Source organism: Strigops habroptila, chromosome 8 (genome assembly GCF_004027225.2).
Source record: "Strigops habroptila isolate Jane chromosome 8, bStrHab1.2.pri, whole genome shotgun sequence".
NCBI lineage: Eukaryota > Metazoa > Chordata > Aves > Psittaciformes > Psittacidae > Strigops > Strigops habroptila.
In genome coordinates this window covers 1,907,903-1,923,854 of record NC_044284.2, presented here as the reverse complement: position 1 = coordinate 1,923,854, position 15,952 = coordinate 1,907,903, and the positions used below count along the sequence as shown (strand labels likewise).

At 38.6% G+C, this 15,952-nt stretch overlaps 1 protein-coding gene across 6 annotated transcripts in view; it reads right to left on the bottom strand.

Moving 5' to 3' along the window:
- Positions 1-15,952, bottom strand: part of DPYD (dihydropyrimidine dehydrogenase) — a 355,916-nt gene that overhangs the window by 215,201 nt on the left and 124,763 nt on the right. For all 6 annotated transcript variants that reach the window (XM_030494219.1, XM_030494220.1, XM_030494224.1 and 3 more), the window contains 2 exons: positions 14,776-14,857; positions 11,409-11,496 (listed from right to left, as the gene is read on the bottom strand). In XM_030494219.1, coding sequence (XP_030350079.1) covers positions 11,409-11,496; positions 14,776-14,857 — 170 coding nt within the window. The remainder of the gene's footprint in view (positions 1-11,408; positions 11,497-14,775; positions 14,858-15,952) is intronic.

Below are 15,952 nucleotides of genomic sequence, written 5' to 3'. Positions count from 1 at the left end.
TTCCACTGATCTACTGTGGTGCAGGATTTAAGTATATTATTATAGAATATTAATAATAATGTATAAAATAATATATATTATGGTTATACTTTCTAAATTATCATTTCTATGTTATTATACATGATGTCTAAAATTATATTTTTCTATATAGATTTTTATTAACCAAGTGAAAAATTGAAGGCAATGAATGCAGCTTCCAGTTAAAACCAATGACCATCTCCTGCCACAGCTGCAATTCACTCAGCTCTCCTTTAACTACACATTTTGTTTGCATATTCTACGGCTTTCTGAATGAGCACTGAACACCACACGTGTATCTCTGATTATTCACTCTGCAAGGCTGATTAAACACATTCCATTCTTGCAAGCATGGCAGGTCTACAAAAGTGACTGAGCTACAATGTGTACCTTCTATGCTTCGGTACAATAAAGGGCACATTCAGCATATGCAAAGGCCCGTATTTGCATTTGAAAAATAAGGAACCAACTTGCCAGTGTAGTGGGTGTATTAAGACTCTTCTGTCCCCATGATATAAAAAGTGCTAAGATATCAAAACTGTCTTTCCTTAATTTTACTGGGCTTTCCAGAAGAAGCTGCGCACAAAGCACATACCCACATAGGTTGTAACAACGAGGGGTGACTTGTTTTGATTCTATCTACTAGGGGAAGGAAATCCCTTTTTTCTGCTGACTCCTGCTATAGAGGAGCCTGTAAGATCAAGGTTTTTTAATGGAAATTAACTCCAAGTTTTACTCTCAAGCAGCTACTACAGCAACAAAACAGGCAGGAACTTTATCCCCGTGATTAGTACAGACACCACAACTGAGCATCTTACACTTCCTTGTCCCTGTGTCCATCTCCCTACACTCTGCAAATTCAATAACTCAAAATGTGTGTGTAAGGAGACAAACCAGCAATTGAAAATCCCATAACATGGACAACTTCAGCAGTCTCAAATTCAAGCTAACCACACTATAACCAACATGGAAGACCTCTGCTAACCCGCTGGGGCCTTCCCAAGCTTTTCCTGAAGCACATAGGGGATAAGCCACCTCAGCTAGGGAAGGATCAAATCATTAAAACTGCCTAAAATCTATTCAGAATAGGCACCACAACAATTCACATTTTGGACTTTCCCTTCTTCCTCAGCCACCAAGAGTGTTTCTTCTACAGCACAGTTACAGAAGAGCAGACTTATGAGCCACAAGCAACACTAAAATACAGAAAGCTGCTATTTGGTCGCCCAAGTATGTTAAATCTTCTTGGAAGCATTTGGGTTTTGTTTTGAAGTAACCTTTCTCTAACTCTCTAAAGGTTAAGAAATCTCCCAGACAAAAATTCAGCTATCATCTTTCATATACAAAAGATTTGAATTGGGCCATAACAGCAACATCAAGCCTGTGTTTCCCAGCAAACAGAAAAGCAATCACACCTAAATCACCTGCATATTGAATTAACGAATTGTAATGTTTTCAATGTCTAACTACCAAACAGTATACTAACTAAATATTAGTCATAATAACTCTAAAATGAGAATGACTGCTTCTTGTAGAAAGTATGTGCTGTTCTCAGTTAGAAAATCCAAGAAAAAGGTATTGATATTGTATTATTGAGAAATGGTCTTTGATAATGGTTAATGTCATCTCAATTTAACTAACAACCAAGGACTGAAATTTCATTATCTATTAAACCGTTGAAATCTATTTAAAAATACACCTCAGACTCAAAACCACAACCATCTCTGATCATTAATCACCAACCAACAAGGAATTCTTTCTAACAGATCCTAAGAACTCTGCAGTGAGTTGTACCATTCTTCGTTACAGCAATGAAACAATAACAAAACCCGGGTAATTTTCAGACATGTAGTAATGCCCCACAAGTTTCTACTTGTAAGTGACAAGTCATTCCAACCCGATGGCAGTATTAACATTAAAGATGAACTGACTGAAAACTGTTAATCGTTACATTGTCATTATTCTTTTTTCTTCCTTTGAAAGAAAGATCATTAGAGGGAACGTTGAATCATCGTACTCGCTGTTGAATGCATTTTCACTTTCTCTAAGGGTTCACGTTCAGCTTACTACACGTTTAGCACAAATGAATGAACAATAGCCAAACCATGTGAAAGAAAACACTTTCAAGGACAATGTTGGGAAAACATTTTCCTTTGTTAGATAAACATGTAATTTGTATTAGCATTATCCAAACACTCTGAGCACTCAGGATGCTCATTTTGGTCTTTTAATCTTGCAAACATTGTTTTATAAAGACAATTTACAGTAATTTAAGCACAAAAGCGGTAACAGTGCAAAGAGTGAATCTTAATTACTGTATATATGCCACACCTTGGGACATCACCTAGAAAGTGCCAGATTTTGAATAGGATTTGATACTATAAAACATGTACAGAAGACTATGTGACTTTATGCACAAGGAGTATCAGATTTGATACATTATAGGATGCAGCAGTATGTTATACAAACCCAGAGAAATATTTGCATACCTGATAACCTTTCTTAGAAGACTTGTATGCAATACTATAATATTGATAATATTTCACCTCATTATATACACAATCTTGGTAATTATTAACAGACGGATTTACACAGTGTCTTTCAATTTTATAGCAAAAGCAACCATACGACTGGCACCTCCGAAAAGTATAGATTAGAACACTAAAGAACACACAGTAAAGAACAATTTTCAAGTATCATGGGCATGACAAGTGGTTCAAAAGCCTGGATAATCTCTATCCACTCAAAATTCCAGACAGAGCAGCAAAAATATTTACATAGCTTAGTTAAAGATTACTTCCTATAGTGAACATTTTTCTCCTCAGACAGTTGTTACCTTTAAAAACCACCATCACTTTAAAACTAAAGAGATTTGGAAGGCAGGGGATGTGCCTTCCCATGATGGTAGAAGCCATTGTATTGGATAAGAAAATCACAGATGCTTCTGGAATACAAAAGCTTTTCAATGAATGTGTTGAGCTTGAATGAAAGATGGAGGGATTCCTTCGGGCACATACTGCAGGCAAAGGCAGCTACAGGTCTCAGAAGACCCTTGGCCCTTGTGGACCCCAGACAAAGAGAATCACCAGCAAGTGTGCCCCAACTTATCTGAAACTGGCCTCTAGCACACCCAGGTGTCAGGATTTTCCCCTGCAATGAGGGAACTGCCCTTCATTATGCCAAACTGCACCTCCATCAACAAAGGCCTGACCACCAAGCAATGATGGAAAGGAACACAGATGACCGAGAAGCATAAAGGCAACGGTAAGATGGACTCAATCCAGTGGTGGCTTCCTAGGACTTCTCTCCAAAGGACAGAAGTGGCACAGCAAGCAGATTTCTTAGAGCCATCTCTAAAAGTCCTCCAACAAGAACTACAAATCCACTGCACAAACCCAGGTTTTGTCTTAACTTGTCAATTCAATTCAACAAGCAGATCCACCCCTTGTTGAGTGGGCAGTGAAAGGAGTATGAATTCAGGAACATTATATTTATGAGACATAAATGCATACAGGAAGACTGCTTCAAACTTTATTCATTAGCACAAAAAAGTGCTTGCCATCTTCTCACCAATAATTGGCACTTAACAAGTGAGATTGTGATACACTTCCTACTTCTCTACAATCTTTAAAAATAAGAAGAAATAGCCTAGGTTAGCCTCGGTTTCTAAACAGCCTTTTATCTTTCATAAGCGAGATGAAGGAAATTAGGGCATTTCTAAACCTACTGCTGAAATAATTGTGTATTGTGTCAGTCCTCCTACAGTACTAGGTAGGACAAGGTTTCAAAAAGTGTCTGATTGCATTTAATACATATTGAACCACTCTCCTTACAAGGAAAGAGAGCTCAACTCAAGTAAATGGATATGCACCCACTTACCAGCTGTATTATAGATGGTCGTTCATTCTGTGTCTGAATATTAAAGTGGAAGTGAAAAGATGGCAGCACAATTAATACTTGTACATCTAAAAGTAACTGACTCATAAAGTGAACTTTCAGAAACAACAGGTAAGCAAGGAAAGCTCTTCAGGTGTAAAGCATTAAAGTGTGTAACGTCAGGATATGAAAAAGTAATATCTAACATCATTTTGTTCAGTATTTTGTTTTCTTACATACTTCTCAAACATCAAAATGCTTAAAAACAAACGCTTGAATAAACCCCTGAAAACTGTTAAATAATGTTAGATTAATTCATCTGCTAAAATAGTAAAAACATTAACTACTCTTAGAATCCCAGATTGGTTTGGGATGGAAAGGACCTTAAGATCATCCAGTTCCAACCCTTTGCCACGGGCAGGGACACGTCACACTAGTGCAGGTTGCTCCAAGCCCCTGTGTCCAACCTGGCCTTGAACACTGCCAGGGATGGGGCAGCCACAGCTTCTCTGGGCACCCTGTGCCAGCGCCTCAGCACCCTCACAGGGAAGAGCTTCTGCCTTAGATCTAACCTGAGCTTCCCTTGTTTCAGTTTGAACCCATCACCCCTTGTCCTACCGCTCCAGTCCCTGATGAAGAGTCCCTCTCCAACACCCTTAAACCAATTAAACCAACCTCTTAAATCACTATGAATCAAATCGATTTTGTCATTATATTTCGGTGAGCATTTCTTCAGGGAAACTGTCCAACACCTTGCAAAGAGACAGGAGAATGTTCTGTAAAACATGTGCAGCGGAGATTCTTATGCTAAGTATGTTTTTGGTAGAACTAAGTAAATAACAGCATGAAAATCTGTGTAATTTGCAAGTGAGTAACTTCGGGGTGCCCAAGGACAGATTATTAGTATTTTTCGAAAGTGTCCTAGGATTATTAATAATAAATAAGCTGTTTTCTGCATCTGAGCCTTAAACGCTTTCAATTGCCTGCTGTGTCCGATGTGTATTAGGCATGTTCCACCAATATGTATAGCAATAGTGAGAACAACAGAGCTGGAAGAACAGCTGACTACAAATATGAGTAGTAGAAGAAGATGCTTCAAGCGTAAAAATTCTTGGATGTATGTACACTGTTGGTCTCCAGGAAAGATGTTGCATTGGGAATGAAAGCAAGTTCAAACATCTGCTGTAAGCGTGTAAGAACAGGTTCTTTCCCAGAGTTCCATTTCTAATGTAACTATATTCCTTTTGGTTTTTAATAACAAAACATTTTTAGATTAAAGAGTAACAGAACATGAGAATAAAATGAATACTGAAGAATAATGAGTTTTGTATTAGATTACACCAGTTGATGGTGTAATTTGTTTATAATGTTCTTCAGGAGACATGCAAAAATGAAGGAATATGATCTTCCAGAAGGATGCTGTGAGCCATGAACTAAGGCTCTCCAGAAGGTACACTATAAAGTCCTGTACTTGACTGCACGGGCTCGTGTGGACCTTCTTCTCTGGGACTTTATGCAGTCGTAGTTCAACCTGCATTTTTGATCCTGTTCTGTACTACATTGTAAATGCATCTATCACTGGCCTACTCATGGATCTTTATTGAAAAGAGAAAAAAACCTTTCAACATGTCATTTTTAAATGATTCAGGTTACTGTAAGGCAATTGTGAAAGAATTTGGATCGGCTTTGTCCAAATCCTGCCACTGCTCTTCATCACTGCTGCTCGTCAAACTGTTCCAAGTACTCTGACTTCACGATTCATCCTGATGACTTCATTCTCATTATAGCACAGATTTTTGCAGCTAACTGAATTTGATCCAGTTTGATCACAATCACATGTAATTCCAAGCATTCCCCCTGGCTCTGCAGACTGTATTAGCTTTTACTGCATAAGGATACTGATGCCTGAAAGGCCACTGTTGTCACCATTCAAAATCCTAGGTGAAAACAACTGTCTTTGCAAGATGCTGAGACAGTGACAACGCTTGTCTACAAGCAACAAGAAACCCAACCCATAATCTAAGCAAGGCACACATTTATTATGCTTATGTATCTGATCACATCTCCAACATCACTCTTTACTGCACTACCTTCCAACATATTATTCTTCTCCCTTGCTTGTGGTGTTTTATCTGTTCTTTGGCTTCCTTGCAGCAAGACCTCTATCATCTATGCAGTGTTAAAAATACTTATGAAGTTATAAAATAATACAAAACCACACCTAAAAAACCCTCCAAAACCAGACCTTAAGATCCCAAGAGCCTAAGGCTGCGCAATGCTTGTACTACAGTTCTATCTTTAACCAAGATGCATCATATTTTACATGACTTGCCACATTACTGCTGAGCCGGACAGGTCTTTCCAAAAAGGTCTAAAAGCATAACTTTAGGGAATACCTTAAATGCCTAGAAACGTAAAACAATTCTGGAAAACAACCAAATGACAGCTAAATCCTGGCTGTGTTTCCAAGTGACTCTGCCTCTAAACTTTTCCCTTTGAAGGTGATAAGTGCAACAGCAAGCGAAGAGAAAAAGAAAACTCAGAAACACCAGGTAAAAACAACAGCAGAGAAACAAACAAATCAAAGTCTGTTCACGACCTGAAATGAGAACTATTTTGAATGTGACATATTTCCTCCACCAATGCCTGTGCTGGCCATGGGCCTACGGGCCCCATATGCAGATTGCATGTCCTCCAAATTTAGTTTATGAATCAGGAGTATGATGCACCATTTTTCCTCCTCTAGCACAAGCAAAATGAACATCTGTTCACTTTTTGCCACGTAGGTTTATATCTGTGTGGGTGGGTGTGAACAGAGCTCTTGATGTGTAATATTCTTCCCATCTGCACACCAGGTGGCACTGCATAGTTAATCAGAAGATAATAACAGCCATGAGGAGATTACTTACTTTTTGGGGAACAGACAGTGAATTAATCTCACATGGTTTGGGGCTGGGTTTTTTAAAACAAGGTACATCAATGCTTGGACTTTTAATTTCTTTTTATTTTTTTTTTTGGGGTGTGTAATTTCATTCCAATCAATGGAATCATCTGATTATATTCTTGTTGGAATGCTCTGTTAATTAACTAGGAATGGCTGCAATTATCACAAAGGTTCTTTCCACATGGGATTTCATTTGTTTTTCTTCTTCTATACAGATTTAACCCTTGCAAGCAGGATATACCACTCAGGATACATCCCAGCATCAATCTGATTAGATTTGCTCTGTATGCTCATCTAACTCACCATTTTGCGGTGTTTAATAGAACCTCTGAATCCCCTAATATAATAAAACTAACTTTATAGTAATTTAACATCATAAAATGGAGGAAGAAGCAAGAGAGCATCATTACTAGTTGCGTTTGCCCTGTAATGAGGAGTTAACTAGCAAGTTAGTTGGTGCTGCAAGTTTTAGCCTGTGGATACTAAAGTTAAAGTGTCCAAGCAATTTCTGGGAGTGGGGCTTAAGATCTATTAAAACATTTTACCAAACAAAGCAATATTTGAAGCTATATTTTTAGCTGATTCTATGTAATGTAAATGTTGTTCTATAAAACATCTATTTGATGATAAAATGTTCTAGAATAAGGATAGTGGTTTGCGTAAAAGTCTGCAGAAAATATGTTTATGGTAATATCCTTTCTGTAGCTTTGTCTGAATGTCACATCAAATGTGTCCCTAAATACTTTAAAGATTGAGGTCATTCACTCTCAATTAAATAGTTGGATAAACAAACTGGTTTGTATTTTCTCTTTCAAAAAGAATATACGATGCTTTGGGGAGTCTTAAAAGACAGCCCTGCAGGACCCTGCTTTCCAAAGAATTAGCCCAACTTCAAGAAGGATGAGTAATAAAAGCCCAGTATTTCTGTATATGCTCTGATAGCCAAGAGAGACACAGAGACAGGCGTTTTTTGTACAAATTGCAAGTATTCTACCCAAAAAACAACCAGGAGACACAAAGCATTCAAACTCCTCTGTTCTCTCTGTAAGATCCCCTTCGCTGCCTTATTTTGCTGCCTCTGAGGACCATGTGCTCTCTCCTCTAGCCCCTCACCCCGTCATTGATTCCTCCTTTTGCTCTCAGCATGATGATTCTCTGTTGCCCCGAGTCTCTGTGGTTTTTCCAGAAGGCAGCAACTGATGCAAGGCTTTTTTTTGGTTTTAAATAGCAAACTTTTCACACTGATTTGTCAGCTCGGTCACAAACTCCTCACAAACATTTCGTATCAAAAAGCGGAACTGATTCAAGGTAGAGCCTGCTGAACGTGTCACACGAGACTCGCTCAGTATCAAGTGTCAGCTCTCAAATCTGGAAAGGGTTTTTTTTCCCTTCTCTGCATAATTTTAGGGGTTTAGTTTTAAAAATGTGAAAGTTTAGTCGGGAGATTGAATCGTTATTCAGTATTTTGTGCGAATAACAAACTAAATCCCGAAGATTTGTAACTGGAAGATCAATGGAGTTTTTAAATGAAAATGTTAAGGGCTCTAATTCTACATCTCTAATCCTTTATCAGCATTTATAATCGCCCATTGACATCAGACTGAATAAGTTTAGAATTGCACCAAACTAAATGACAATGAAAAGAGATTAAAAACTATAGCAGAGATCCCAGCATATATTTCTCAGGTCATTCCTCCCTTTATTTGGCTGCTGCCATTTAGTCCTGTGAAAAAATTCTCATGTGTGCTATTGTCTGTCACTACTTTTGATGGAAGAAACTGAGATTCATGGACTACCCTTTAATACCGGTAGCTGTGATCTGAAATCAGGACTGTTGGGGAAAAATGGTCTATCTCTTGGGTCCCTGTATGCAAAACACAAGATACATTTGCTGCCACATGTTGCAAAATACACATCTTTGTAGAGAGGAAACTGAGAGTGAATGACAGACATACAAGAGGTAATTCACATATTGGTCCTCTAGGAATAAAAAGAGGTACAGTCTTAAGAACTAGATGAATTAAGCACAGTTCAGATAAGGCAAAAAAACTAGGAGACTGAAGGAAAGAACTACAAAAAGCAAACAAGGTAACAGGCAATCCTGTGGCTGAGATTCACCTGCCATTTCTCTGAGGTTCTGCTATCAGAGGGCAGACCTGGCTTCCCAGTACGCCATTGCCCAGATTGATCTCTCTAATTACCGCTTCTCCGGGTAACTATGAAAGCTTTTCCTCAGATCTGGTCTTTGCTAGCTCAGCATATGTCTTTGTAACCCCAAATTCCCTATCAGACTCTACAACATTATCCACACAGCCACAGAATAATTGGGAAAGGCAAGACGGTGAAAAGTACAACAGTATGGAGGCAAGATGTGACTCATATTGAGACCCTAGAAGTTGCCAAAGGTTGGTGATACACCCCGGCCATTTCTTCATTTTCACTTCTAGTACAAGGTGATTTTCTGAGCTTTGAACAGTGACTTATATTCACTAGACCTTGGTTGCTCCAAGCCCCTGTGTCCAACCTGGCCTTGAACACTGCCAGGGATGGGGCAGCCACAGCTTCTCTGGGCACCCTGTGCCAGCGCCTCAGCACCCTCACAGGGAAGAGCTTCTGCCTTAGATCTAACCTGAACTTCCCCTGGTTTAGTTTGAACCCATCACCCCATGTCCTATCGCTCCAGTCCCCGATGAAGAGTCCCTCTCCAGCATCCAAAATTGAGAACGACCATGTTTATTTTCCATTAAGGTACAGATTCATTCAGAAGCAAATTACAACAACCTTGAAACAAAATAAATCTATTTTATGTAAGTAGTGTTCTCTAATTGTTCTACTCCCATGATTCAGGGTAACGTTCAAATGTGACATTTCACTGAATACCTTTGTTTAGTTGGCAAGGAACACAAAGAAATACAGTACAGACTGATTAAGGGAAGCCTGCTATTGTTGAGAGTTTATAAATGCTCTACTGCAGCAACGTAGCTAACTCTAGAAATCTGTGACCCCCTTGGTTTGTCCATCTTTCGCTACCAACATGCAAGGCCACATTACTGACCAGTGTCTTGCACAGTTGTGTAGGAGAAAGATGACAGGTAGACCTGGGGGTACAGAGAGGGACCAACTTCATCATAAATGCAAGGTAGCTGCCAATAACAAAAGTTTGTAGGAACACATAATCCTTCATTAGCATTTATACCCTCTGTTTCCTAATACAATCAGTGAACACATGGTTTACGGGAGCATTATGCTTCAGATACCTTCTCTTGGTTATTAAAATCCTGGCTGTGTCCCTGTCCCTTTACCTAGCATCTGTATGGCACAATACTGTCTATATATATTTCTAACGACAAATATTTTATATTAGGATAACTTCAAGGTCAGAAAATTATGTATGTAATTACATACATACATATGTAATGTTTATATACATCCATAAACCCACATACATAAACCAAACACTCCAATCATCTGTGCAGCGCTCAGTGGTCGCTTTTGCTAACCTTTAACTGAACTGTTCTTTTAAACTTGTGAGTCAGAAATCATGCTGATATTCCAAACATGACTGACAATTGTTTCCTAATCATTAGACTCTCCAAAACCAAATGTTTATTTATGAATTAATCCCTCACTGGTGCGATTTCACAAAGCAGCTTGAAAGACATAGATGAAAACAATAAAGAAGCTAAGTTGGGCCGTTGCCTTGTACACAATTACATTAAAACATGACACATCAGAATTCTTATACATGGAAGGTCTCTAACAATCTGAGGATTTAGAATCAGATAAATCACGACACACTGTACTCTAATCACATGACAGAATAGACCTGCAAAGCTTATTATACTGCATAACCAGATGGTAAACAACAGTTGTCACTGTACTAAGAATTACATCTCTGTAATCAATAATAGGAAGGAGGAACAGTTGCACAACTTGTTTCCTATTATGTTCACTTAGGCAACGTCTAGATCAATAAAGAGCATTAAGCCTCATACCAACTGTAGACCATTCCTGCTCAACATGCCTATCATATGGTAGAGATGGGTCCAGCTGTACTTCAAAACGTTTGTAAATGGATAACAATTCTAATCTAACATTAAAAAGCAGTGGTTCAAATAGCAGGCAGGTGGAGGACTTCTTTAGCATATGAGAGGAGATAGACCTATGATGCCAGTTTTAGTATCAAAGTCAGCTTGTTTTGTTAACCCATCTCATACTTATATTTTGCTACAGCCTATCTGAAGGATGTTACACGTTCTATATGGAGGAAAGAAAAAAGAAGCAACCAAGCATGGTATCACTGGCTTACATATAGACTGAGTAATTATGTGAGTATAGTAAACTGCTGGCAAAAATTGAAAACAACTTGTGTATCACCCTAGGCCAATGTGGCAATTAATTACGAGTAAGTTTTTAGTTCATCCCTTTTTTAATTATTTAAACAAACAAGAAATCAGCCCATTCAGCCACATCTTCATCCTCCTTTAAAATCTATTATATAAATGGGAACATTTTAACAAATAATTGCCTTAAGAAGATGACAAAACACAGGACACTGAGCTCTTCTTACCTATTCCAATAAATACTACTTCGTAACCGTCTTCTCTCAAGGTCCGGAGTGTCATTCCATCCATTGAAAGGCCTTTACCAAAAATTATCTGAAAGAATTAAAGATTACTTGCTTTTCATGTGAAAATAACTGCTATCATGGCCTGCACACAGACACCTCACAGGATCTTCTAGTGAACAAAACTAACTCATTTCCCTTCCCCCACCCCCCCAAGCCAGGCTTAAAAAGCCAGATTAGCTCTGATTTAAGCAAGTGGCCCAAACTAGATATGGGTAAAGGTGATGACCCTCAGATGAGGGCCACCACAGGCTAGCTTGGTTTCTGCTGTGAGCTACAAGAGTTAAAGCAAGCTAAACAAATGAACAGAGCCTGTTTATGGAACACACTACTGAAGTAAAGCTGAACATAGCAGTTTTCTACTACGAGTAAACCACTACATTCAGCGCTGACTACAAAAGGTTGTATTCCCATGTGAAAATAACGAATTTAAGAAACATGATCTGGAAGAAGAACATCCTTTAGGGAACATACACTAAACAAATCACCCCGCACGCCAACCAAAAGCCAAGCAGTTAAGTTTATTGCAGCAACACGAATGAAAGTATGAGCCTCTTACAGAGAAATACAGAAAAGACATGACACTATTCTGTATTAACAGGGGCTCTGAACAGAAAACCAAGCAATGTTTTCCTGCACAGCACCAGGCACTTGGTAGGCCTCCAACTGCGCAGAATGCAATGCCATTCCCAAAGGAAGGAGGGTATTGATTTGTGCTGCACTCTCAGAGCTCACAGCCAGAATTTTGCACTGAGAACACCAGCTAGAAAACCTTTATGCCAAAAACCCTCAGTGAAGCCAATGGTGGGGTTGTGGATTCAGAAAACCCGCCTGCAAAAGACAGGGCTGGAGAAGGCAGGAAGTGTGAAGAACGTTCTGTGCCCTACTTGCTTGTACTGCAGCAGGCTGTTCTGTATGGTAAACTAACAAAGGTTCTCAAAATTCAAAACTAAAAATGAGATCAGTTTTGATATAAACTTGAAACTGTTAATTCTAATTCAGACAAGCAACAATGCCCAGAGTGCGGCGATTGGTGTTCATTTACTGAAAGGAATGGCACAGTAATAAAAATGCGCCTATAATCTATACTTGTTTCAGTTCAATTACTATTCACTTCCAGAAGCAAAAGCTGACAGACTTGTGTAGTGATATTCCACCAGCAATCCTGCTTTGAGCAGCCACTGCAGAGGTTGAGCAACTACAGCTGTAGTAAGAGTGAGATGGGGAATAGCATTTGCTGCGTGTTCTGCAAACCAACTCTAGCAGCCTCCTGTGTAAAGGTTGTGCAATTGAAGATACACACACCTTTTGCTCAGCTCTCCTAACCCCAAGGCTTTTGAGCGCACAAAATGCGTGTGATTCCTCTTCTGATATTTTGTACTTCTTGACATGAGTATGTGTGTTTTTATCTCTGTACTTTACCACTCGCTGAACTTGAATGTTTTCCCCCAGGTTTTGTTAGATCACCTGGGTATTCACTTTACAAAATGCCATGCTCTATTGTGTAAGCACTACGTGTTGTGGTCTTCGCAACGTATAGTGCTTTAGTCTTCGTGTCATTGTATTTCTTGTTACTGAATCTATGTTTCATTTAATCTACTTTTCCTATCAGTGAAAAAGTAAGACAAAGGTAAAATACAGACTAGAGAACTTTAAACACCGACTATGGTTTTGGTCTTTAGAGATTCAGTATATATATTTAGTATTATAGATTTTATCAGAGCGTAAAAGCCGTGCAGTTGTAATCCTTTCAGGAACACAGACGACATCCTCACTGGCAACAAAATACATTCCATAAATTGTCATTACATTTTTTTTATCCTATTGTGTACATATGTTATGAAAAGCTAATGAAGGAATTTAAATGGCAATACTATTTTATGTGGGGATTCATAATACTCCTAGGGCCTAGCTCCATAATCCTTATTCAGCTGACTAATTCTTACTAATTTCAGCAGAATTACTTGAATAAACAGCACTACTGAGCATTTACACAATACAGCACTTTCCACCGCAGATTTGAAATGCTTTAAGTAAACACCAGGAAATATTTTGGGCTTATATCTAAAGTATATAAAGCTGAGGTATAAAGCTGAGGTACTCCGCGAACCAGCTTGCCAAAGGGTCAACTGCAAACCAGTGGCAGAGCTTGGAAGCAAATTTACACTGAGATTCTCTGCTGCACTTCAAAACTGCAGAGGACTTGCAGGTCAAGGTGACATGGTGGCTCCATCAGTCCATTCTGGAGACCTTTTCATAAGAGACCGCCCTGGGAAACTGGATTTTGCAGAGCTTCTGCCCAGCAATTTGACCTAAAAATGTCTCCGTGCTCTGGTTTTAGCCTCATCCCTAACTCAACCTCCATTCTGTCAGTCTTCTCAAGGGGTACAAAGGGATCTTTAGAGTAGAAAAACAGACATAAAGCATTTAAAGCTTTATCTTACATCTTCCCAGGATGTTTATGAAACCTGGGCAGATGATGTTCGCACATGACTCTTGTGACAAGTCACAAGCTTCTACAACATGAACCAACGTGAAATATTCCTGCAAGAACTTCTTGCTTCACCGAATGCTTTAGTATCATGTTAATCATATATTATCCTTCCTGGTACTCAAAGATTTGATCCAGTGATGCATTCTGTATTTGTGACTTCTATTAAAATGAGCAGCAGTTGTAAATACTATCTAAATCTTCAGCTCAAGCTCTAAATTAACAATAAAGCAACGTCCCCATTATCTAGAAACAACAGACATTTATTTAACAGAATAATGCATAACTATTACTTTCCAAGAAGTTGAATGACCGTTATTTTTTACAAGAGAAGATCGTGTTAGCACTTTAATTTTATGCATTTTATTATAAGATTCACTTGGATGCAAGACTGTGCTCAGCTAGTAAGGAAAGAAACCAAACCCAGGGAGAGGGAACAAAAGGAGAAGTCTGGAATAGGAATGTTTTAAGTGATGCCAAACTTGCATGAAAAAAAACTCGATTAAAAAAAAAAAATCAAATCATTCCAGTGGCTACACTGAACCCCTAAAGCAATTTAGGAATTTGTTTCTTACAGACAATTAATCACATGCAGGCATGCCAGATGAGAACTATTGATTGCCCTTTTCCAAACTAGTGGCATTCAGACAGGAGACAGACAAATGCCCTGAGCAAGAGGAAGCATCTTCCTGCCTCTGTCTGGCATAGCTTTTAATCGTTCTTTACTAATGTGCATGACATTTTGCTGTTAATCTTTGGCAGAGTTCTTGTTCTTTTTTTTCTCTGAGCTATACATAGGCAGGGTATATTTTTCATTACCTTCACTCCAAGATCCTTCATAAGCTCAGCTTCAAAATTCACTACATCGTACGGCAGGCGGAACTGGGGGATTTCAGACGTGCTAAAACAAAGAGAAATGCTTTTGAACTACTTCCAGCTATGAGGAAGAAAGGATTTATTTGTTACAACTTCGATACTTATAGCACACCTTAGTTAATTCTGACATATGTGAATGGAAATGTGGTGAAGCTTGGCTTGGCTTCTTTAAGTTATTAGAGTGACAAAACAGCATTATTCACCCAATGCTAAAAATACAGTCCAGGAAGCACCTTGAGGCCAATCCTGCCCACACATGCAGGTATCTATATAACATATGTTGAGCTTGAGTGCAAAAGAGCTCCAGCTCCATTTCTTTTGTTCACCAGGAATATGTAACACTAAACAAACAGAAGACATCCCTTTAAGAACAGATCTCATGGCTACTAAAAGCAAAGTGATCTTCTAGCAATGATTCATTAAGCTATCAGGATGGACAAAGCCATTCATTTTCTATCAGCTCTTGGTCTCAAGTCTGCTTTTTGACTTGATGTTTATTATCTGGTATTTTTTGCTCCTGGGGAAGATTTGGAATGACATCTTTGAGTTCGCAGAATCACAGATCTCCTGTATGGGAAAACTGCAGTGCCAGCATAGAATCTCAGTTTATATATACTGGTACAAATCTTTACCTCCAATGAAATGACATCTACTTAGGCCAGTTCAAAATCCCTGCCATAAAACACATTACAGGTAAACACAGCGAAGTTCTTGTTTAGATACTTTTCTTCAATTAAGATAAAAAGCCTGAATATGCAGAAAAGTGAATCTCTCCCCAGATATTTCTAAGCTTCTGTCTAATCTGTTTTCAAATTAATGGATCTATCATTTCCATAACAAAGCACTGGCACAAGAGATTCATTGTGGCTTTGTTTTACATATTGTTAGTGACCGCACCATCTTTAACATCTAACTTTGATGGGCTAGAAGGATTTTCTTTATTTTAAGTTGCATCAACTTTATTTATATTGATAAGAAAGTAGTGTTCCTTCTTGTAATTTCTAATACTGCCCTTTTTTCACCTTTCCTGACCAGTGTGCAATGAAAAATGTTCTATATATCAGATAATATATAATGAACATGTCATGACAATACAACTTTCACAGGTCATGCTAAGTAG